The sequence below is a fragment of the Crocodylus siamensis genome, chromosome 11, assembly GCF_052110815.1.
Source record: "Crocodylus siamensis isolate JL-2025a chromosome 11, ASM5211081v1, whole genome shotgun sequence".
Lineage (NCBI taxonomy): Eukaryota > Metazoa > Chordata > Crocodylia > Crocodylidae > Crocodylus > Crocodylus siamensis.
This window is the reverse complement of record NC_143405.1, coordinates 20,118,306-20,141,775: the sequence shown is the minus strand read 5'-3', so window position 1 is coordinate 20,141,775 and position 23,470 is coordinate 20,118,306. Positions and strand designations below refer to the sequence as shown.

The window sequence follows — 23,470 nt, the reverse complement described above, 5'->3', positions numbered from 1 at the left end:
TCCCGGCGCCGGGCCGCGCCCGCCCCCGGCGGCGGCTATAAGAGCGGGGTGCGGCGGGCGCGCGGCGGCGGGATGGCGCTGGCGCTGGCGCTGGCGGTGCTGGCGGCGGCGGCGGTGCTGGCGGCGGCGGAGCCCGGGGCCCCGCTGCCGCTGGCGCTGGTGCTGGCGCTGGCGGCCGCGCTGGCGCTGCGGCGCTGCTCGGGGCCCCTGGCGCTGCGGCGCGGCGCGGCCGTGGGCTGCGTGCCCGAGCCCGGCGCGAGCCCGCGCCCGCCCGCCCGCCGGGGCCGCAGGACCGGCGACCTGCCGCCGCCCTTCCCCAACGGCTGGTACCGGCTCCTCGCCTCCCGCGACCTGCCGCCGGGCGCCGCGCGCAGCCTGGCCGCGCTGGGTGAGTGCCCGGCCGCCGCCGCGAGACCGCGCCGCCGCCCCTTCGCCTCGGGCCCGCCGCACCTTGCGGAGACCTGCCCCGGCCCCGGCTCACCGGGGGCTCGGACGCCGCGGAGGAGCGGCCCGGGGAAGCGCTGCTGCGGGGGGCGGCGCGGCGCAGGACCCCGGCCCGGCCCGGCTCCCCCTCGCGCCTGCCTCTGCCGTTGCTGCCCTGGCGGGCGCTGCGGCACGCCGGCCCGTGTCCCGGGGCGCCGGGAGAGGCGTGCGGAGCGGAGCGGAGCGGGGCCGAGCCAGAGGCTGGGAGGGGAAAGGCTGTCCAAGGGATAACCAGGTCTAACAGCCGGAAACTCCAGGAGGGATTTTAGAGTAGACACGAGAAAAAAGTTCTTTACGGTGGGAGCGTCCCGGGTGTGGAAGAGACTCCCCCCAGCCGTGGTGCAAGCACCCGCTCTGGACTCGCTCAGAAAACGTCTGGATAGTTTTCTTGCTGGGAGCACTTGTCCCCAGCTGACTTCCTGCCTACGGTGGGGTGCTGGACTCGAAGATCTCACAAGGTCCCTTCCAGGAGGAGCGCAAAGTTGGGAGTCAGCCAGGAGGTGGCGGGGCTGGCTCAGTTTGCCCCCTGCGGATCTTGGGGCAATGGGCAGGGGCACTGCCCTGCATGGCTGAGCCTGAGGTGCATGAGGGGACGCCATGGGGACAGGAAGCAGTGGCTGGGCTGGGCACCACTCCTCCTGCCTGGGGCAAGGATCAGCTGGGGTAGGGCAGGGCAGTGCAGTGTTTGGCATCCCCCTGACCATGGCGCGTTGGGCAGTTGCTCGTGTCACCTATCCCTAAGGCCAGCTCTGACCATCAGTAGCTGTTGAGCACGGGAGTGAGGGGCACATCTTCTGAATTAGAATTTCCTAGACCTTAAATGCTGGAGGCTGCAAGTGAGAGAGGAGCAGTGGAAACCGCCTTGGTCATTCCCAGTTCAGTTTCCCCTTCAGCATCCACTCTCTGCCCCTGAGTGGCACAGGATATTGGGGAAGATGGACCCATGGTCTGACCCAGTAAATGGCAATTCCTATGTTGTTCTAGTGGGCAAGAGACAGTACTTCCTGCACTTTTCTCAAGTTCTACCTGCAGGACTGTGCTACTACTCTGGGTTGTAGGTTGCCCTGAACTGGTCAGTGGAAGCTAAACTAGGGCACCTTAGCCCTGTTTTATTTGGGTTAAGATGCTCAGGTTTAGCTTCTAATTACTGTGAAGTAAGAGTGGGCAGAGTTACTGTGGAACAGCTTCATGGTAGGTCCCTGCAGTCTTCTAGTTTGCCATGATCTGATTGTTGTTCATACCCTATATCTAGGGTATAGATACCTATATCTAGGGTTTACTGAATTTGTGGTTGAAGTGGAGTGCATGGTGGCTCCTTTAATTTTGCAGGTTTCCCTACACACCTCCCACCCCCTACTCACTGCTGCCCAGAGAAGTGAAAGCTATGGTTTTAAAAATGGCACCCCTTTTGCCTTCCTGCCAGGCAGCAGCAAGCAGCAGGGCCACTAGGACCCCATAGCCAATCCACGGCATTAGGCAAAAATGATGCCATATTTAAAACCACAGTTTTTGCCTCCAACCTGATCAGGAGCGAGTGAGGAGCAGTGAGTGGCAGGTCCCCTCCATCAATCAGCAGTGGGGTGGTGTGCAGTAGCCCACTTCAGCTGCAATTTTGGTAGGTCCCTACCTATATTTGATCAGCTGCTCTGTTTCCTGTTCCCTGCCCTGTGCCCCTACTCAAGCTACTGCTCTGCTTTTCTGTCCTGTTTGTCACGGCATTGCCTGTACCCTCCTCAGTGTGCCGTGCGCCGTGCACACAGGCTGCCATGCATCCCTGTAACCCTGGCCCTATACAAATCAAGGACTGAAGGTTTGGCAACGTAGCAATTCTTATTAGCCTAAAGAAGGGGTGCATCATGGCTCCAACAATTTCAGTGGAGCAAGCCTTGCAAACCTATTTAACTTGTCACTAGCACTAGCTCACTTGTTTACAATAGATTTGCTGATTTAAAAATATTCCCCATATTCATCAAAATCTTGCACACCAGTTTCTTAGATCATTTTGAACAAAACATTCCAGAAGGTTGGCAAGCTGAAGGACATGTTGTCTCAAGCCTAGGTATAAATTATGTGCTTAGTGGGCATCGGTAGGACTTTCTACAAACCCTGTCTTTCTCTTATGTTTTAATGCCCAGCTCTAGGGAATGTCCTCATCTTGGTACCACTTAAGCATGAGTTAAACATGCTTTGAGTTTGGTTCACAACTTGGCATAAGTATGGATAAGGATCTGCCTCGCCATCCCCCACAAATGCCTCACCCATTGTTTTATCCCACAGGCATGTAACCAAGTTGACCGGATTGTGATTATGCCTGTACCGGTTTTCCATAATGGACTCTTTTTACCCAAAGTAGACTGGATAACCAGGAAAACATTAACCAGACCAAAGTTTGATGATCATATTGAATTCCTGATACCTACCCTAAAGGCATTGTTCAATAAAATTTAAATATTTGTTTTCCCTCCCCCTGGGTTAGGTAAGAGGTATTCAAGCCATGCAAGTACCAAACACTGTTTGTACACATGCCCAGCACTTGAGTAAAATGGCTTTCCAAAGCTTATAAATAATGCAAGGAGGATGAATCCTAACTGAATCAAGCTTCTACTATGGCTTAAACACAACACTAAAGCAATATAGGTTATGTAACAATAAGATTGTATTACTGTTTTGTGTGTTCACATAGTAATGGCACTTCCTGATTTCAGAATCATGGTGATAAAGTGGCAATTGCTGATCCATTACACTGTGTATGTGTTATGTTTTTTAGCCTTTGTCTTGAGAAGAGAGAGGAAAGAGGGGACAAAAATTTGATTTGTAGGTATCTATAGGAGTAAGGCAATGTAATGCTTGTAAACAGCACATTTCTTTCTTTTCATAACCAGGCTCGTTTCCAAACTTATAATACCACCAATCTTTTTGTTGCTAAAAATACTAATATTTTTATCAGAGTTGTAATGGGATAGGTGCCCCGGGGCGGCTGTGGCACTCCCTGGCAGTTGCTGTCTGCTCTGGCTCTAGGTACCCATGCTCTACCCTCGCCTGCCATGCTTTGATGTAAAGTTTGGAAAGAGAGGCTGCCCCAGGGCCCTAGAGCAAACTTCACGGTGAACTCCTGCCAGAAGATCTTATCGGATCCTCTTGGATTCATTTAATCCTCACTGTACAGGTCAGGAGGGCCAATTTAACTTCAAGGGCTAATTACAATTGCTGTACCTCCCCTACAGCCATGCCGACACCTTGCAGGTGTTTTCAGTCATTACTGTAATAGGCACTTAGCCAAAACCACCAGACTACTTCAGACCTCCACTCCTGGACTCCATTTCCCAGCAGCACTGTGGCCAGTTTCCATCAAAGACCCTAGCAGTGATGGGGCTGTGACAATGCCAGACCAGGGTTTCCATGGTGACTGGCCCAAGCAGTGCTGGCAGGATGTGCGACTGGGCAGGGAGCTGCTCTGGGGCTGGGATCTTGTGGCAGTGACTGTGGTCCAGAGCTGGGGCAAAAACTGTGATCTGCTACCCTCATACCCCAGGTAGGGGCATGCAGGCAGCAGATTATGGCTCTGCCCCAGCTCCAAACCACAGTCACTGTGACGGGATCCTAGCTCCAACCCTGAAGCAACCCTCTGGCTGGGTGTGCACCTTGCCAGCACTGCTGAGCCCAATCACCATGGAAACCCTGGCCCCACCCCATTGTGGCCCTGCTGCTGCTAGGGTCCCCGTGGAAACCAGCCACAGCAACATAGGCAGGGGCTGCTGGGAAATGGAGTCTGGCCAGATCCACCATTTTGCCCACCCCTGGCTTAGACCCACTGTACTGCGGCTGGCTTCTTGGACTCCACCCCTGTCTAGCCCTGTCAGCTTTGGTATCTCCGGCCCCCAGGTCTGCCCCTCCCTGGGCGATAAACTCAATCTTGCTTTGCTTTTCACAGGTGCTGGTCCCTTAACCCTGCCTATCTGTAGCTTTCTCTACTGGCTGGCCCTTGGCCCCGAGTCTTGCCCTCTAAGCTGTAATGCAGCTTGCACCCTGCTCCAGGATGGTACAGCCTCATGTGCCTGCCTGGCACCCTGGGACCTCCACATCTCCGCTTTCTAGTCCCATCTGGTCCATCAGCTTAAACAAAATCAAAAGCCCACTGGCTGCAACACAAACTGTCCCACCCTGGTCATATACCCCTCAGGCCACCCAAACCTTGCTTGCAGGGCTCCTGTCAGCTTGCAACATCTCCCAGCAGTCCTCTGCAGCCTCTCAGCTTAAGAGCTCGTTTCTCTACAGCCTGCAGGGCCAGATTGCCTGCCCTGGCTCAGCCCTGGCCTCCTGTCTCCCCAGGCTCTGTCCCTTTCAGGTCAGGTGGCCTCCTCAGCTGCCCACAGGTGCTTTCTGATTAGGCTTGCTGGCTTCACCCCCTGGTAGCTTGCTGCTGCCGCCTAGATGCTGTAAGAGTATCTTGACTCAACCCTGCTGGACTGCAAGGTACTCCATTCTGCAGTATGCCCTCCTAGCCTATGCTTTCTGCTGGCTGCCTATTTCCTTTGAAATTGACCCCTTCTACTGCTCTTTCCTCCTCAAAATAACAGGAGCCTTCTGGCATTGTTACAAGAGTGCTTGGTGCTTTTGTGATTTATATAAATAAAACAGAAATGTTTTCTTTATGAAATGTACAACCACAACACACTCATTTTTTACATAGGGTGCCAAGCTATTCTTCCCTGGCCATCAAAGATGTCCCTTTTTAGTTGGCTACATCACATTTTTGGCACTTAATTCCTCTCGGCATATATTTCCTCTTGGCATGCAGAGCTACAGCTACATATACCTGCTGTAACCATCAGGCCACAGATCATCCATTATCTACTCACATCCCTGGTGTTTCCTTTCACAACTCTTTCTATCAGTTTCTGGCAAGTAAGAAAATAGAAACCTCCAACTTATGTGGGGGTGGCCCCACAAAATCAGCTTCTAGCAGAGCATACAACCCAGCTTTTTGCTAAGGGTTTGGTGTTGGTAGGACTACACAGATTAATAAATTGTTTCCGTATTTATTTGTGGCCATCAGTCTGTTACTTCTAACTTTTGCTCTTTGTCTCCAGCATTCTTCTGAAAGTACATTATGGACTAAATAAATCTTTTTTTTTTCTGGAGCTGCTCTAGTGTGAGCTGTTCAGAGCTTTCCCTTTGCACGTAGGCAAACAATTTATTTGTTGCTAAGGTGTATCTTAGTTTGTAGGATTTCAAGGATGAATTCTATGGCAGTTCGTCTGTTGCCTGTACCTGTTTCATTGCGTCTGACAGTGCTGCTTCCCACCTCTGCAGTGCTGGCATCTCAGATCCAGTGTCTGATGACTGAAAGAGGGTATGGACAGACTAAACTATGATGACATGCCTGCCTTAAACATGAGGGAACATGGGGCCTTCCCCATTGTAAGCCCATGTCCTGCTGATCTGTTGCAGCTGTTTTTATATGTATGCTGTTTCCCACGGTAAGTGGAAGCTAAACCAGTAACTTAACTCCATTTCATTCAGGGGTAAATTTTGTTTTGGTTTAGTTTCCACTTACTGCTGGCTAGAATTGATTCCAAACACTTCCTGTGCATTAAGCTGATTTAATAGATTCCTCGCAACCCAGGGGGAGGAAACCAAGTTGGTATAATTGGGTTTTTTTATGTGTGTGTTTTGTCATCCAAAGTTTATTGCCCTCTTCTGTTTAACAAGAAACCAAGTTGGTATAATTGGGTTTTTTTGTGGTGTGTTTTGTCATCCAAAGTTTATTGCCCTCTTCTGTTTAACAAGAAAGTTGGCAATAGAAGATGGACTGTGGTTGTTCCCTTCTAGATCAAAGGTAAGAGAAGAGGGAGGAGGTAGGAAAAACTGCAAGAGATTTAAAAAAGGAAAAACTTGCCTTAAAATAAAAGGGGGCATACTGCAAATCCATCTTTCTTTGTGGATAAAGTTGAGTGAGAACAAAACAAATAGTTAAAAAATACCTCAGGGATTACAATATTTTGATCTGAATTCTTTTAAAACTGTGTAATATCTGCCATGAGTTGATTTTAAAATCAGATCTTTTCTTCCTTTCAGGGTTATGAGTTTAGAGGTATGTATTTTGCTATATACAACTTTCTCACAAAGGTTCAGAGGACCTAAACCTTCTTATAGTTGCCTGATTTAACCCTTTTTAATGTTCTAATGATGTTAGCCATTTGGACTTGCTGGCACTAACTATCAGGTTGATCAGGTAAGATGGGAAGGTCCAACATGCAGCTCCTCAGCTGAATCCAGCCTCCAGAGCCACTCCATCCAGCCTACTGGCCTACTGGTCAGCATGGTATTTGGGAGCATGGTAAGTGGAGAGGCAATAGCCTGCCACACAGTCCAGGGCTCCAGGACCCCGTTGGACACGGCTGTCAGTGGCTGGGAGGTGACTGAGGGCTGGGTGGACACAGCCAGCCATTCATCGTGCAGCTGTGTTACCTCATGGCTTGCACCACTGGCTGTACCACAGCTGTTGCTTGCTCTTTGCAGGCTGGATTTCAGAGCCCCCTGGTTTAGATCTGCCCCAAGCCAGACCCCCCTGAGGTAAGACACATTTGTAAGTGAAATACAATGCTGAGGTGTCTTTACCTCTGCTCTATAACTGCTAGGTAGCGTGTTCCAGGATGCTTTTATTTCCTGTTGGTTGTAAAGACTTGACTAAATCTTTTTTGCTGAGATGTAGTTTATCAGTGGATTTAACTGGCACGTAGAGTAACAGAATCCCCATTTTGCATGTCAATATGTGGGACATAAGAACGATACATTTGGGGAGCTCTCTGTCTGCCTCTTGACTATTTTGGGTGCCTACTTTTGCCTTCCACCATGGACCATCTTCTCTGGTATTTTTCCTGTAAAATAGGTGTTTTCATGCAAGCAGCCATGCCATTAAAATCCATAAATGCCATGTATGGACCATACATGGCTTTGTCCTTTCTTTCTCCTCCCCTGCCCTCCCCCCCACCTCAACCTCTTTCTTTACTTGTAGTTTACATGTTGCAGACATAATTGCCTGAAATCATCCAAGTCTACTGCATGTGGTGCAAAGCTTGCATTCTTGTAGTTCACTACAACCTTATCCAGCTGCATAAGTGCTGTTTCTGGCACTTCTGCACACTTTGCAATCTTGTGCCATGTTCATCGTGGATACACAAGATCCTTTGTACTAATTGAGTGTATGCAACAGGTTGTGCACTGGCTAGGCAGGTTTGCATCTCTGAATGTGTACCTGGGCAAGTGTAAATACCAAAATTGTTTAAGTGTGGTTTATGGAATTTTTAATTTGCTGTCGCTTGTAGCTGGTATTCAACAAATACAATTTACATACCAATTTTTAAGATGGTTTCCCCTTCTGTTCCTCGAATAAGTACTTGCCATTGGTTTCTTTTCTGTTTAGCCAACTTTATATTGACTAGTAGTTGCTTATCTCAAGAAGCAGTACAAAGAGACCATACTGACTTCAGCCAATTAGTTCTTACAGCTCTACAGAATCTGTCAAACTGAGAATGGGATATCTTTGGTCTCTGTGACTTCTGAAGAGTTAAAATTTGAGGAGAGAGAACTAAGAGGAGGATCAGCATTTACTTAAACACTGTTTCTCAGCTCCACATTTTTAAAGGCCTTGTTACACAGTAACTTTAGGCAGCTTCTGGAGCTCTTAACCCCTGGACTGGCTGCACATTAATACCCTTTAAGTGACTTAAAGCACTCATTGTTCATCTAAAAGTTACACCATTCCAAGGCAGCATTATCTGCAATCTGCCTAATTTTGTTCCTGTTCCATTAATTTACGCCAATTTCCACAGCTTTTCCACCCAAGGTGAAGTCCTACAGCATCCCAGGGGGCAGTGAGCCCTCCTGGGTCATGGTGAGGGGAGACAAAAGGGCACTGTGGGGCTGGGCACAGCACCTTGCCCCCCACTGGGGCACATCCAGCAATGCGACCACCACATCCCCAGAGTGTCTGGCACCACGGTGCCTCCTGGTACTGCTCTGGCTGGCTCTGCTCAGAGTGGGGGGTGGGAGGAGCGAGCAGGGGAGCACCACTTCTCCACTGCTTCTCCAACTGGCTCTGTACCTGTTGGGAGCAAAGCAAGGTGGACCAAGTTGAGGCAGTACCCCCTGCAACTCGTTGGTGCCACCCTCCCCGCTTTGACTGGCTTGCTCTGCTCCCTGCTGGAGCAGAGCTGGGAGCAGAGCTGGTCTGAGTCGTGACAGGAGGCGCTGGGGCTGCCAGGTGCTCCGGGGCTGCAGCACTTGCTGTGCCCAGCAGCAGCAGTGAGCCTGTCTCCTAGCTCCTAATCCTGCCCCTGCTCACCAGGCTTCTAGTGGTAAGTCACAGCTGTGCAGGTGAGGGGCAGTCAGAGCAGGTTTTTTGCCTTAACATGTGACTGCTTCACTAAGCCAATTAACATTTGTGCAGCTCTCAGGCAGTGACTGAATTTTTAATTGATCGTAGGTGCCTTTGTGGATCTAAGCCTAAGTGACTTGTTTAGCAGTGAATGAACTTTGAAATAAGTGCCTTGCTGGAACCTCAATAGTATAAAATGGAGCTAGTGATCAGGGATGGGATTTGAAAACCTTTCCAAGTGCATTATTATTAAGATATGAGACTCATCTCTGTGTGCACCTATCCTGCAAAGGCCTACTGAACAAGCTCTGTCATGTCATATATCAGAAACTACAGTCACTTTAAAACATTAGTGCACTACAGGTGTGCCACTGACCTGGCTTGATTATTACTGCTCCTAGCTTTTGGCTGTTTTCAATTGCAGCTAGTTTCCTGCCATTCACAGTCCTTTGCCTTAAAGATGTTAAATGAAACTGTCTTAACTTGATAAAGTTGTGTTGGTACCAGATCTATTGACTGGATAAGGTTTAGTCTTCACACATTCACTAGCTTGGAGACTCTATTCTGGATGGCATGGTTTAGCAAAGAGTTATTTGAAACGGATCCTGCCCTAAGGAACAGAAATGAGAACACTGAATTCAAAGGATATAAACACTGGATTTCTTATCACTAAAAAGTCTCACCCATGTGACTAAAAGCTTTCACAACTTAACATCAAGAGAAACTGTTTCCAGGAAACCTGCTTTGTTACACAAGCTTGTGGGGCAAGTCTTAGGGAAAGCTACCTCTTCCCTGAGAAGAATGGAACCTGGACCAGAAACACAAACGTTGCAAATTACTGGTACTTTAAAAACAGTTGTTATGTGCTGCTCACAGACAAAGCACAAATTTGATCTCAGTGAATAGAAATATGGTGTCTTCAGAGTAACATATAGTACAGTATTAACTTGTGTTAGAATGAAAAGCTTACTCTTTCACAATTATATGCAGTGAGGAAATCCTCTAACTTGTTGTGTAGATGCCACTCCCTGTAAAAGTTGTCCAGAGGTGAAACCACCTTTTACCTGTTTTTTTTTTTTGCTAGTACCTCAGGCAAGTCACAGAGCTAAAAAGGCTGGTCAGGAAAAGCAGAAAAAACTGATTTCTCTAGGTTAGGTAGTTATGCAGAGGAATTCCAGGACTCTTTATGGACAATAGTCCTGAGTTCTCTGAACAGGGGGAAAGGGAGGAAGGGCAGAAGACTGGACCATGACTCCCCACTTACTCTGCCTAACAGGCCAAACAAATCCCAGACTATGACAGCTCTTCTCACAGAGTGATGCAACATCTTTGTTCTTATGGAGTTCTGTAAAGCAGTGTGGATTCATACTACCATTACTGAGCTGCATCTGTCTGGCAGAGCTTGGTTCTGGGGGTTTACTGCAGAAGGCCCCTCAACCCCTTGAGTCTCAGAATAACTCTTGCTTCCCAATCCCTCCCTGTACAGAATTTTGGAAGTTGCTAGAACATACATGCTGGTGTTGCAGTTTAGTCACACTCCCTGTTGAGCACATCCATGGATCCAGTCCCTATTCATACATATCATTATCTATAGGCAGTGTTCTAGACAGATGGCATGTAAGGCCAGTGATGCTAATGGGCACTTGCAAACACCAAAGGTTTTAATCCGCATTAAATTAAATAGGTTTATAAAATTTAAACTTGTTTATTTTGGAGTGTCATGTCAGCGTTTGCATGCACTAGATTTTCAAACAAATTAAGCCTTGGAACATTGTATCAGTGTTTGTATGCACTAGGTTTTCAAACAAATTAAGCCTGGTACCCAGCTGGTGCTGCAGAAGAGAGAGTGGGATGGTTTAGCGCTGCACCCCAGCCTGGGACCCCCCACCCGTGCCCTGCCAAGCAGCTGTAGAAGCAGGGAAGCTGGCAGACCTCACAAGAAAAAAATAAGAGCAGAAGGAATTCAAAAGCAAAAGCAATTCGAAGGGGTGAACTACAAAAAAGTTGCAGTCATCTGATGGGCAAAGAGGGTCATTACATGTCTTTGAGCACCTCTCTGTGTTTGCACACAATGAATCCATGGACACAACACTTAAATTCGTGGTGAGCCAAACTAAACCATGTCTGAGAAGTTTTATTTTAATGCACCAGAAAGACTTTTAAAGCATGCGGAAATCCCACTTGTGCAAACAGTCACGCAGTTACAGCACAAAAAACACCACACTTTTTGCTGTGTACAAAGGCCCAATGGTTTCATGTAAGCTTGCTAGCTTTTACAGTCTTGTTGCTTTGTTTCACCATACATTGCTATAGGAAACTGAAAATCACTTGCTTTGCTTTCCCTTTAGTGTGTCATCTAGCTGTGTTGCATCGGTTTTAATCCTGTTGTATCACATTGTTCTAATCCCTGTTGTTTCTTTCTACTTTAGACATTTCAATCACCTTATTCACTAGAACAGAGTAGACATGACTGTCCTGTATGATTGTGAGTTATGGGTAGGCTTACTTCACCCCGAAGTAGTGTGGTTTGTTTGTGATTACATCCTTTTTTTGCTTCCTAGTGGCTCATGAGTTACTGTATGGACCATCTTGGGAATTCCTCTTCTGCTTATCCATTCCTTTCTGTTTCTCTTGTTATGTTGAGAAACCTAATTGAAACGGTATCAAGGTGTGCTGCTTAAACACCACAACAATAGTAACTGATTAGGCATGAATTGGAAAAAGATGGTGTGTGAACCTGAAATTGTATTTGCTAATTATGATGGCTGCATAATTATTTCTTGAAATGCACTGGCTCTCAACACTGTGGACCAAATTGATCCCATAATCGAAGATTTGTGGCTGTACATGTATACTGGGTGGTGGAATTTTAACTCTTATGTTTAGCATGACTAGGTGTGTCCTAATTTCTGAGATTCACCACAGTGATCAGGTTTCATGATGCACATAAACATAAATTAATAAAAACCGAAAGACTAGGGACATAGGCATCTAAAAGGAGAACTCCAAATGTTTCTGTTTTAACTGCATTGTTGTGGAATTTGTTCTCTCCAGTTGCACTCTACCACAGTAACAGTGCAAACAACTTGTCAGGGCATGGGCTAACCCCAAGTCATGGTGGATCATGTTGGCGTTCTGTTTCCACATTGTATTAGTCACAGACTTTGCAACAGGTGCTACTATACCACACAGCCAACGTCATGATAAATAGATCACAATGTCCATTCCCCTACAAGCCATTTTCAGCTAGTCTAAGTGGAAATAAAATAGGAAGAACTACCAACTTTGTCTCCTGCTTGTGCAGAACTCAGTTGCCCATCTGCTCAGCAACCGACTGCCCTGTACAATGGCTGTCCATTGAATAGAGGAGCTGATATGGTTTTGGTTCTCCACTTCAAAGTCTTCCATGAGCCTTGTCTCCTTCCATGAGCCTTGTTACCCTTCATGTTAATGAACTTCCTACTCTGTGCCCAGGGACCAGATTGTCCTCTACTTAATACAAATGGCTTAATACACAAAATTGTGAACTTTGTGCTTCCTAATGAAAAGTAGAACTGCAAGAGAGTTTCCCACACTGTTGCCACTCCTTGTCTCAAAAACCCAACTCCAATCAATATCTAGAAATGACCATTACTAAATACTTGAAATTCCACATGAAGCTGAAAGCTTGCATGGCAGCATTCCTCACACGCTTTTCAAGGCAGACAGAATTTCATTATGTTAGAGAAAGATACTGCATTTTGGCCATCTCAGATATATTCCTCTTGAGCTCCCCTTGCAAGACCCCAGTTGGTGTGGATATTAGGGGTGTACAAAACAGGCCCTATTGGATTCGGATTCGGCCTGAATTGGGGACAGTGATTTGATTCATTGATCTGGATCACTGTCCCTGATTCGATTTAGCCGAATCCAAATCTTAACATTCCCTGCTGGTTCAGAGAATCAAGAGTTTGGCCATAGACACAGCTTTAACTGTTTTTTCTACATACTTCAAGGTACCAGTGCAACTTGTGAAGATTTCAATGCTGGGGCGGATGAAGCGTCCCACAAGAGTGCAAGGGGGACCCTCCACGTGTTTGGCAGTGAACCCAGAAGTGGACTGGAAGTACTTCCGGGTCCACTTCCGGGTCTGCCGGGGAGCGCACTGGGAGGGCCCCCGGCTTGGCAATTGGCCATGGGGGGACTCCGGATGCCCCCACCCAGACCCAGGAGGCATCAGTTGCCGAGCTGGGGTAGGTCCCAGCGTGTTCTCCAGTGGACCCAGAAGTGGACCAGAAGTGCTTCTGGTCCACTTCTGGGTCTGCTGCTGAGCACACTGTGGGGTCCCCCATGCTCTTGTTGGACACTCCATGCACCCCAGCATCACAGCATTCAGGAGCTACCTGCTACTGTGAGGTATGTAGAAAAAACACTTAAAGCTGTGTCTATGTCCAAATCACCAAATCTTTCTGAATCTCTCTGAATTGATTTGGAGTGTTCTGATTTGATTCTGAGAAATTAAAGGATTCTCCGATTCAATTTGGATTCAGTAATTTGGCCACCAAATCAGGCCGAATCTCTGCTGAATCGAATTGGGGAGCGAAGCTTCGTACAGCCCTAGTGGATATATTCACAAGATGTGGGGTGCGGTCCAGGCAGCTGCAAAAGAAGGTGAGACATTGATGTGCTGACAGAACTGCAAGCTGTCCTTGTACAACCTCAGTTTCATCAATCCTAGGTGGCCTACTCTGTTGCGTGGGTGCCTGGAAAAGTTAAGTACTTACAAAGAGAACTGCTCATTTGGATAACGGGAGATTCCAGTAGCGTGTTTGGGAGTGAAAGAGATTCTAGAGCAGGGGTGGGCAAAAAATGGGCTGGATTTGGCCCTCTGAAGGGTTTTGTGCAGCCAAGGGTAGATCCCTTGGTCTTGCCTGGCCCACAGGTACTTAGCAGGACTGGGGCAGCTGAATGGCAGCCCGGGTGGCAATGGCTCCTTCTGGCTGCCACTGCCAGACCTAGCCCTGCTGCCTAGGCACTCTAGCTCATCTGCCCTGCACCCACTACTGGGGACAGAACCCACGCAGGCAGGTTGCTTAGTTGAGTGGCTGGGATGGGGCTCTGGGCTGACATCCAGGAGCGAGACAAGCAGGTGGGGCCAAGGGGACCCCAGGATCTTGGGGCAGTGACAGTGTGGGGCTGGGGCCTCAGGCAAAGCCATGATTTGCTGCCCAGATGCCCTTGTGAGGAGTGTGGGTTCTGCAGACAGGGGCATGCCAGGAGCAGATCGTGGCTTTGCTCTGGCTGGGCCCCATGCTGTCACCACCCCAAGATACTGGCCCCAGCCCCAGACATAGTTTCCCACCTGTCTGCAGCCCCATCACGTCTGCCTGGCTGCGTGCCCTGCCTGCATGGCTCCTGGCCGGTTTCCAGGGTGACTCTGGGATCGTAGGGCAGTGACAGTGCGGGGCTGGGGCCAGGGCCCGGCAGAAGGCAAGGCCCGGTTCTGTGGGCAGCGATGTGTAGAGAGCGCATCATGGCTCTGCCCTGGCCCTGTGCTGCCACTGATCTGCGATTCCAGAGGCTTCATGGAGACCGGCTGGGGGCTGCGTGGGCAGGGTGCATGGCTAAGTGGATGGGGAGCTGTATGCGGGGCTGGGACTGGGATCTTGGGGCAGTGACAGCGCAGGGCTGGGGCGGGATCATGATCCACTCCCTACACACCCTTGTCCATCACAGGGGCATGTGGGCAATGGATTGCAGCTCTGCCCTGGTCCCCATGACACTGCTACCTGCCCACCCATGGCCCCATCCCACAAAGGGAGCTTTGGTGAGCTGCTGCGCAGGAGGGGAGGGGTTGCAGTGCTGACCTGGTCTGTGACAGCTCAGCAAAGCTCTCTGTGTAGCCTGTGGGCCCAAAAAATTGTCCACCCCTGTTTTAGAGGCAACTGTGTGGTGATCGCTCTTTTAAGCACCGTTATCTGATCTTGGTTAGGTGTCTGTTTAGGAGGTGAGGCTCTCTAATTCCAGCTTGCTGTTGGTGCCCTTTTTATTTGTTGCTGGAACTTGACATGGGTGAATTTTTTTAGCCCCCCAAAAATAGACTGACATCAAAACATTTTGCAAATTTATTTTGGCTTTGCTCAGTTATTCATGGGGGAGGGGAGCAAATAATATCAACCATGAACAGAGATCAAATGTGTCAGTGCCTCTTTCACACCTTACTGAATCACTTAGTAAGGTACTTAGGCCAGTATCCAAAGGCACAAGATGTGGGGGAAGCATTCACTAACCAAGGGTAAATAAAAGAAAATCTTTGTGTGATCTATTTGCTGGAATGTTGTCAAGCACTTAAAACCATTTAAATAGCTGTGGAATGGAGTCACAAGCTATTCTCATTCATTGGAAAACTTAAATCCCCAGTTGCATCATTATGACATCAAAGTTCTGTGATCTATTATAACTGTCAGTTAGATCTTTTCACATAGAGGATTGCTACTGGGAGCTTTGAATTTAAATCTCTCTCTAGTTCCCTATTACTTCGTATCGTAAGAACTTTTCTAAGAGCTAGTGATTGCTGGTTTTCTCTAAACCAGAAGGCATTTGCTGATGCCTCTTTAATAGCAGTCTGATGATTAGGCTGCCCCTGCAAGTCCCTCTGCGGTCTTGACATGGTCAAAGAGAGAGCAGCTCTGCTAGATGGCTGACGCACACTGATGGGTGGATATTGAATGACAGTCAGGCAAACCTGTGCACATTTAATAACACTATTTTAATAACTACAAAATATTCACCATGTTGCCATCTCCTTCGGAGCAGCTGTCTGTCCTGGTGCCAAGAACATGCCTGGCATGCTGTCAGCAGCTCCAGGTACAGGAGTTATTGAGCATTATCTTTGTCATGAAAACTTCCAGCAAAAAATATTCCAGTCTTTAAAGATGTTATAAAAGAGATAAAGTATCACTATAGCCCTTTTATGAGGAAACAGTGGCATACAGTCACAGAGAAGTAAGCTGAAAGGGACCTCCAGAGGTCGTCTAGTTCAGCGGTTCTCAATCTTTGGTATCTTACGTACCCCCTGCTGATCAACTCCTCAAAAGTGGAACCGAAAGTCCCACTGTGGCACATCCATTTTTACTGCCGCGAGCCGAGTCCCACTTTTTCCACGATGGCTCGGGGCAAAGCAGCCTGTGCGGGGCCTCCCTCCCTGTCCCCCGGCACACTGATGCTGGGGGGTGAAAGCCCCGGCGCACTGGACACGGTGGGGGGGGGGTGCGGCAGCCAGAACTTCCAGCCTGAGCAGGCAAAGACCAAAATGCAGCACGCACGTACCTCCTGCCCATGTCTCATGGGTACTTGTATCACGGGTTAAGAAAAAATGATCTAGTTTAACCCCCCTGCCTGAGGCAGAATCCTCCCTATCCAAAGCATCCCATATAACCATAATCTAAATTCTGCATAAGACTACCCTCCAACCCTGACACTGCATAGACCTAACACCCTAACCTGCCACAGGTAAAGCAGGGGAACCACAGCAGCTAATGTCCTGCTTCCATAAAATGTTGTCAGTACACACTCAAGAGGTCCCAGGCAGAGGGCCACATACCCTGCTGCAGAGGAAGGCAAAAATCCCCAGAGTCTGTACCAGTCTGACCATGGGGTAAAATTGTCTTCCTGAGCCTGAATATGGTGATCAGTCTGACCCTGAGTGGGGGGGCAAGACCCTTTAGTCAGGAACCTCTGGCTTTACTCCTAGCAGGACAGTCAGTGCACCCCAGTTGAAGTCCTCAGCCTTAGCTTCAGCCAACATCCCAATGCTTCTGGGGTGGCTTAAAAACTCTGACACATATAGCAGAAAAAGGTGGGGAGGAGGGGAGGCAGGAGCAACCAGTAAAGCCCAGAAGCATGGGAAAAAATAGGCATAGCTATGTTTAGATTGTCCCCAACCAGCGGCTGTCCAATATCTTTGTGAACACCTCCAGCGATGGAGAGTCCACAACTTCCCTAAACAGACAGTTCCACTGCTTCACTATTCTCACAGTGAAGTTTTTTTCTGGATATCCAATCTGAATTTACTTTACAACTTCAGCCCCTTGGCCTGCATCCCTCTCTCTGCAGTTAGAGAGAAAAGGTGTTTTCCCTCTTCTTTATGGCAGCCCTTCAAGTATTTGAAAACTGTTCTCATGTCCCCTAAGTGCCTTTCCTGCCAACTGAATATGCCTAGCTCCTCCAGTCTCTGATTGCAGGACTTGCCTTCCAAGTCCTTGATCATCTATGTTGCTTGCCCCTGGACCCTCTCTAACTTCTCCATGTCCTTTTTTTTAAATGTGGAGCCCAGAACTGCACACCCTACTCCAGATGAGGCCTAACCAGTGATGAGCAAACATGCACTATCACCTCCCTTGTCTTGCACCTAATGCTTCCTTTGATGCAGTCCAAAACCACATTTGCCTTTTGTGCGGGTTCATCACACTGCAGACTCATATGGAGTCTATGATCTACCAAGACTTCCAGGTCCTTTTCCGAAGTGCCGCCATCCACCCAGGTGTCCTCCATTTTATATTTGTGTTTTTGATCATTCCTCCCAAGGTGCAGCACCTTACACTTGCCCACCTTGAACTTCATCCTGTTAGCTTTAGCCCTATTTACCAATCTGCCGAGATCCTTCTGGATTGCTCTCTCATTCTCTGTGTTTTCAAGCGTTCCTGGTCTCGTTTCATCCATCAACTTGCTTAAGAAGCTTTCTATGCCAGCATCCAAATTGTTAATAAACACATTGAACAGCACTGCACCCAGGACAGACCCCTGTGGGACCTTCTACAAGTAGCTAAAAGTCACAAATCATATCTCGTACCTCCCAAGAAAGTGCCTTCATCTCCAGGGTATAATATGAATAGGGAAATCTGTGCATTCTGATTGGCTGATGTTACCTTTCAGCCATGTATAGGGTTTCATACACAGATTGCTACTGAGAGCACTGCAAAATGATTATGTAAATCAGACGCTCAGAACCAGCCAGTGCAAGGTTGGGTTGCAAATGAGGAATATGTCAATAACTATCCAGCATTCCTGCAGTTGAGATTCAATAAATCAAGCCACTGATTTAAGTTAAAAGGGTCCCCCCCCAATAAAAAGTCAAATTAACTGTTTTGACAGCTACTTCAGGCACAGTCCTAACTACTACAACAAATGCCAGTTACACAGTCTGCTTAATGATGGAACAAGCACAGCTCACCAACTATAATTTTGCAAGAATTGGTCAGATATTCTTAATAGGTCCAAGACCTGAGGAAACAGTAGACTTTTGCTGGGCAGCTCCAGCCCACATCCAGTGATCTTACCAGGGAACCCTTCTTTCTTACGTTGTCATATCCCCTTAAGTTTTTAATGACACCATCAGCTTTTACATCAATTACATCACTATTGCAAAAAATGGTCAGAACTAGCCTGCAGACCCTCATTTTTAATTAGGACATTTTCTTTATCTTTCCAGGGTAGAGCTGCTGAAGCAGCCTACTCCATTTCCCATTCTCTGTCGCATCCAGGGGCATCTTGGTTCCCTAAAGCAGGACCCATCCAGCCCTCTAATTATGCCTCTTTGAATTGGTTCCATTTTTGTCATTACCCTCCTCCCAAATCCTGTGTTCTGCAATCACAGCTGCAATTATCCTCCCCAATGAGCTGACTGAAACTGCTTGTTAAAGACAGAGCTGTGATGTTCTTTTAGCCAAAGACCTTGGATGCTTTGCTACCGCAGCTTATCTTCCCCTATCTGCATTCTTTTAGCCTAAGGAACCATAACAAAGCTCACGGCACATCTTGTCCTTCTCATGGATACCTTGCTATCATTTGAGCCCCAGTAACATTGTATGAAACCCTTTCTTTTCTTTTTATTTCTGCCTTATAAACTTTGCTAAAGCTTTATCAAGTAATACATTGTTATTTAAGCCATATACAAACCACATTATAGTTCCTCTACATACCAGACTTACATTTTACTTCTCCTGTCTAACTATGACTTTCTAATTATTTTAATTATATATTAAGAGTGCCTGTATCCACAATCTGATTTGCTGAGATGATAGGAAATTTTCAGGTGAGAGGTTTTTCATAGATTTCATAGATTTTCATAGACTCTGGAGGCTGGAAGGGACCTTGTGAGATCATTGAGTCCAGCCCCCCTGCCCTGGGCAGGAAGTCAGCAGGGGTCATATGATCCCAGCAAGATAACCATCCAAATGCCTTCTGAATGAGTCCAGAGTAGGTGCTTGCACCACCTCTGGGGGGAGTCTGTTCCAGACCCTGGACACAGAAGTTTTTCCTTACATCCAGTCTAAATCGGCCTTCCAGGAGTTTTTGGCTGTTAGACCTTGTTATCGCTTGGGGGGCCCTGGTGAACAACGATTCTCCCAGATCCTGATGCACAGCCCTTATATACTTATAGGCTGCCACCAGGTCACCCCTGAGCCTTCTCTTCTCCAGGCTGATGTCCCTCAGCATCTCCTTGTAAGGCTTGTTCTCTTGGCCTTTGATCATATGGGTGGCTCTCCTTTGGACTTTCTCAAGCTTTCTCCTGAGGTGGGGGGCCCAAAACTGGCCTCACTAAGGCCAAGTAAAGCAGGAGGATGATGTCCCTGACTTTGTTTGAGATACATTGGTGGATGCATGCGAGAGTTTGATTTGCTCTGCTGGCCACGGCATTGCATTGGTGGCTTATGTTTATCTTATGGTCAGTCAAGACTCCCAAATTTCTTTCAGTTGTGGTGCTAGTGAGCAAAGCACTGTTGAGCCTATAAATATGATGCTGTTTTTTTCTCCCAAGGTGGAGCACCCTGCACTTCTCTACTTTGAATGCCATCAGGTTTTGGTCTGCCCATCTTGCGAGCATGTCCAAGTTGGCCTGTTTCCCCAGCCTGTCTTCCATTGTGGCCACTTTCTCCCACAGTTTAGTGCCATCTGCAAACTTTGCCAGTCCATATCTGATGCCCGAATCCAGGTTTTTAATGAAGATGTTGAAGAGTAGTGGCCCGAGTACTGAGCCCTGAGGGACTCCACTGGTCACTATGTGCCATGTTGACTTGTTCTCATCAACTAGTACTCTTTGGGTCCAACCCCAGAGCCAGTTCCCCAGCCATTGGATCATGCGATGGTCAAGGTTGCAGTTCCCCAGCTTAACTGTGAGGAGATCATGGGAGACCAAATCAAAGGCTTTCTTGAAATCCAGATATATGACATCAACCTCATCTCCCTTGTCCAGGCAATGCATCACCTGGTCATAGAAGATGAGGTTGGTCAGGCAGGATCTTTCAGTAACAAAGCCACGTTGGCTGGCATTCAGAGGGTTGCCTTCCATTAGCCTGTTGCTGATGGATCCTTTGATGATTTTCTCCAAGATCTTTCCAGGATGGACGTCAGACTGATAGGCCTGTAATTCCCTGGATCTTCCTTTCTTCCTTTCTTGAAGATTGGGACCATGTTGGCTCTTTCCCAGTCTTCTGGTACCTTACCCAAGCACCATGAATTTTCAAATATCTTTGTCATCGGGTGTGCTATGATGTCCGCCAGTTCCTTCAAGATGCTTGGGTGCATTCTGTCCGGGCTTGTGGACTTACGTAGGTCGAGCCTCTCGAGGTGTTCCCTCACTTGATCTATGTCAATTGTGGCCCCATGTCCCACTCTCTGGATGTTTTGTGTCCTGTCTGACAGTGTGATCCCCTTGGGTGGCTGGAAAACTGATGCAAAGTAATCATTTAGGAGATTGGCCTTTTCTTGGATGTCAGATGTCAGCTGCCTCATTTGATCTCACAGGGGTTCAATGTTGCCTTTGTTCTTTCTCCCACTTTCCATGTATCTGAAGAAGGACTTTTTGTTATCCTTGATTCCAGTGGCTAGCCTGAGTTTGGTTTCAGCCTTGGCTTTTCTGGACTGCTCTCTACAGGTGCAGGCTAGTGTTGAGTAATTCTCCTTGGTGATGATTCTCACTTTCCAGCTGGTGTAGGCTTTCTTTTTAAGTTTCAGAACGTCAAAAAAGTCCCTGTTTAGCCAAGGGAGCTTCTCTGCCCACTGACTACATTTCCTATGGGATGGACTTCCCTTGCGCTTTGAGGATTGCATTCCTAAGGAATAACCATTCCTTGTGGACTCCCCTTTCTCAGGATCCATGGTCACTTAGTACCTGACTGATCAGTCTTCTGAGTTTGTGGAAGTCAGCCTCCCCAAAGTTGACGATTTCTGTTTTACTGAGGGATTTGCCCATCCTGCATTGGATAGAGAAAGTGATCAGTTCATGGTTACTGTCAACAAGCTTCTCCTTGATCCTCAGATTGCTCACCAGATCATCCCCTTTGTCCAGAACGAGATCCAGAAGTGTCTTTCCCCTGGTCGGCTTGTAGACCTCTTGCACTGGGTAAAAGTTATCAATGCAAGTGAGAAAGCTATGTGACTGGTCAGATTTGGCAGTGTGCTCTTCCCACAAGATGTCAGGGAGGTTGAAGTCCCCCATGATGATTGTGTATCAGAAGTGTGTGGCCTTGGCCAGGCCAGTTTCCTACTGAATTCATGATCCAGTTCTTCTTCTTGGTTGGGAGGTCTATAATAGACTCCTACAATGATATCCCCTTCCCCATGCTCTCCCCATATTTTAACCCAGAGGGTCTCAAGACTCCCTTCTTGATTAGTGAACTCAGTTTGAAGGGAAGTGTAGTGCTCCTTGACATACAGCTACACCCCCACCCCTCTTCCCAACATGGTCTCTCCTGTACAAGGTACAGCCTTCTATACCTACAGACCAGTCGTAGATGGAGTCCCACCAGTAGGCCTGTGCAAATAGAGAACTATTTGATTCGGATTCAGATTTGGCCAATTCAGATGCCAGAGATTTGATTCAGAGATCTGAATAATTTTTTCTGATCCGATTCAGCTGAATTGCTTCAGAAGATTAGGAGCCGATTCAGAGCCGATTTGGAGATTCGGCCATGGAGTATAATGGGGAATCAATGAAATATCTATAACTTTGTTGTCTTTTGGATGATTCAGATGAAAACTTCAGGGAGAGTAGCCTCTGTTCAGAGCATGACATGTGTCAAGCTACAAGGTGATAGGTGCAGAGGTTTCTGGGAAATTGCATCTAAAAGTCCTGAAAGCAAAACTCACGTTGCGCTCGTGTGTGTGAAGCCACAGTGGGGTGAAATGCAGGAATGGTGGGGCCACAAAGACTGCCAAGTGTCAAGGAGATAGGTGCAGGAGTTTCTAGGAAACTTCACCTCAAACTGCTGACAAGCAAAACTCATGCCATAGGTGACACTGTGTGTGTGTGTATGTGTGTGCGCGCGTGTGTGTGTGTTGAGGCACAGGGAGGTGAAAACTGAGGCTGAGGCCACAACTCCTGCTAAGTTGCAAGGAAATAAGTGCCAGGGTTTGTGGGGTAACTGCACCCCAAATTATTGAAAACAAAACTCATGTCATGTGTATGTGTTAAGCCACGGTGGGGTCAAAACTGCAGGCCTGCTAGCCTCTGCAGAGGCCACAAAGCCTGCCAAGTTTCAAGGAGATAGGTGCAGGGGTTGGGGGAAACTGTACCTCAAGCTGCGGACAAGAAAAACTTGTGACATGGGTGACACTGTGTGCGTTAAGGTGCAGCAGGGTGAAAGCTGCAGTCCTGCTAGCCCCTGCTGAGGCCACAAAGTCTGTGGTTTTGTAGGTGTTAATCCTTATTCATTAACTACTGTGTACTGAGCTGGTCACTGAGTGAATCATGATTGATTGCATAACACAGTAGCTAGTGAGGATAATGAGTTAATGAGCAAAGATTAATATCTACCAAACCACAGACTAAGGAGAGGCAAGAATCAATACAGAGCCAGGAACTGCTTCTGCCCATCAGAGACAGTCAATTGCACAAGAACCCACGTCACAAGTTTTGCCTGTCAGCAGCTAGGGATGCAGAACCTCCCGCACCAATCTCCTTGACAGCTGACAGGCTTCAAGGCCTCAGCAGGGGCTAGCAGGACTGCATCTTTCACCCTGCTGCGCCTTAACACACATAGCGTCACCTATATCATGAGTTTTGCTTGTCAGCAGTTTGAGGTTCAGTTTCCCAGAAACCCCTGCACCTATCATTCTGAAACAAGGCATATGCCATGCTGTCAGGAGAAGCTACAATCCCTGCAAGTTTCTTCCAAATCAGCCAAAAGACAACAAAGTTATAGATATTTAATTGATTCCCCACTATACCCTATGGCTGAATCACCGAATCTATTTGGAAGTTCCGAATCAATTTGGAAACCCTAAAGCTTCCAGCGATTCAATTTGGATTTGTAGATTTGGCCTCCAAATCATTTCCGAATCCAAATTGTGATCCGAAGCTTTGCACAGCCCTACCCACCAAGTCTCCGGTATCCCCATGAGATTGTAATCTTTATCGCACAAGAGAAGGGCCAGTTCCTCTTGCTTGTTACCCAAGCTCCTGGTTTGTGTGTACAGGCAGTTGAGTCTGCCATAGGAAGGCCTAGGCTTTCTTATGTAATGGGACATGACCTTTCCTTGGGCTGTCATCAGAGTGGGTTCCCTGGGGCTGCCTATGATGTTACTACTGTGGTTGACATGACCTGGGCTAGAACTGTTAATTGACCA

At 47.8% G+C, this 23,470-nt stretch overlaps 1 protein-coding gene across 2 annotated transcripts in view; it reads left to right on the top strand.

The window, feature by feature from the left end:
• Nucleotides 1–23,470, top strand: part of LOC149855558 (cholesterol 7-desaturase nvd-like) — a 48,918-nt gene continuing 25,448 nt past the window's right edge. For both annotated transcript variants that reach the window (XM_090021791.1, XM_090021790.1), the window contains exon 1: nt 1–388. In XM_090021791.1, the coding sequence (XP_089877917.1) occupies nt 73–388 (316 nt within the window). In that variant the 5' untranslated portion in view covers nt 1–72. The remainder of the gene's footprint in view (nt 389–23,470) is intronic.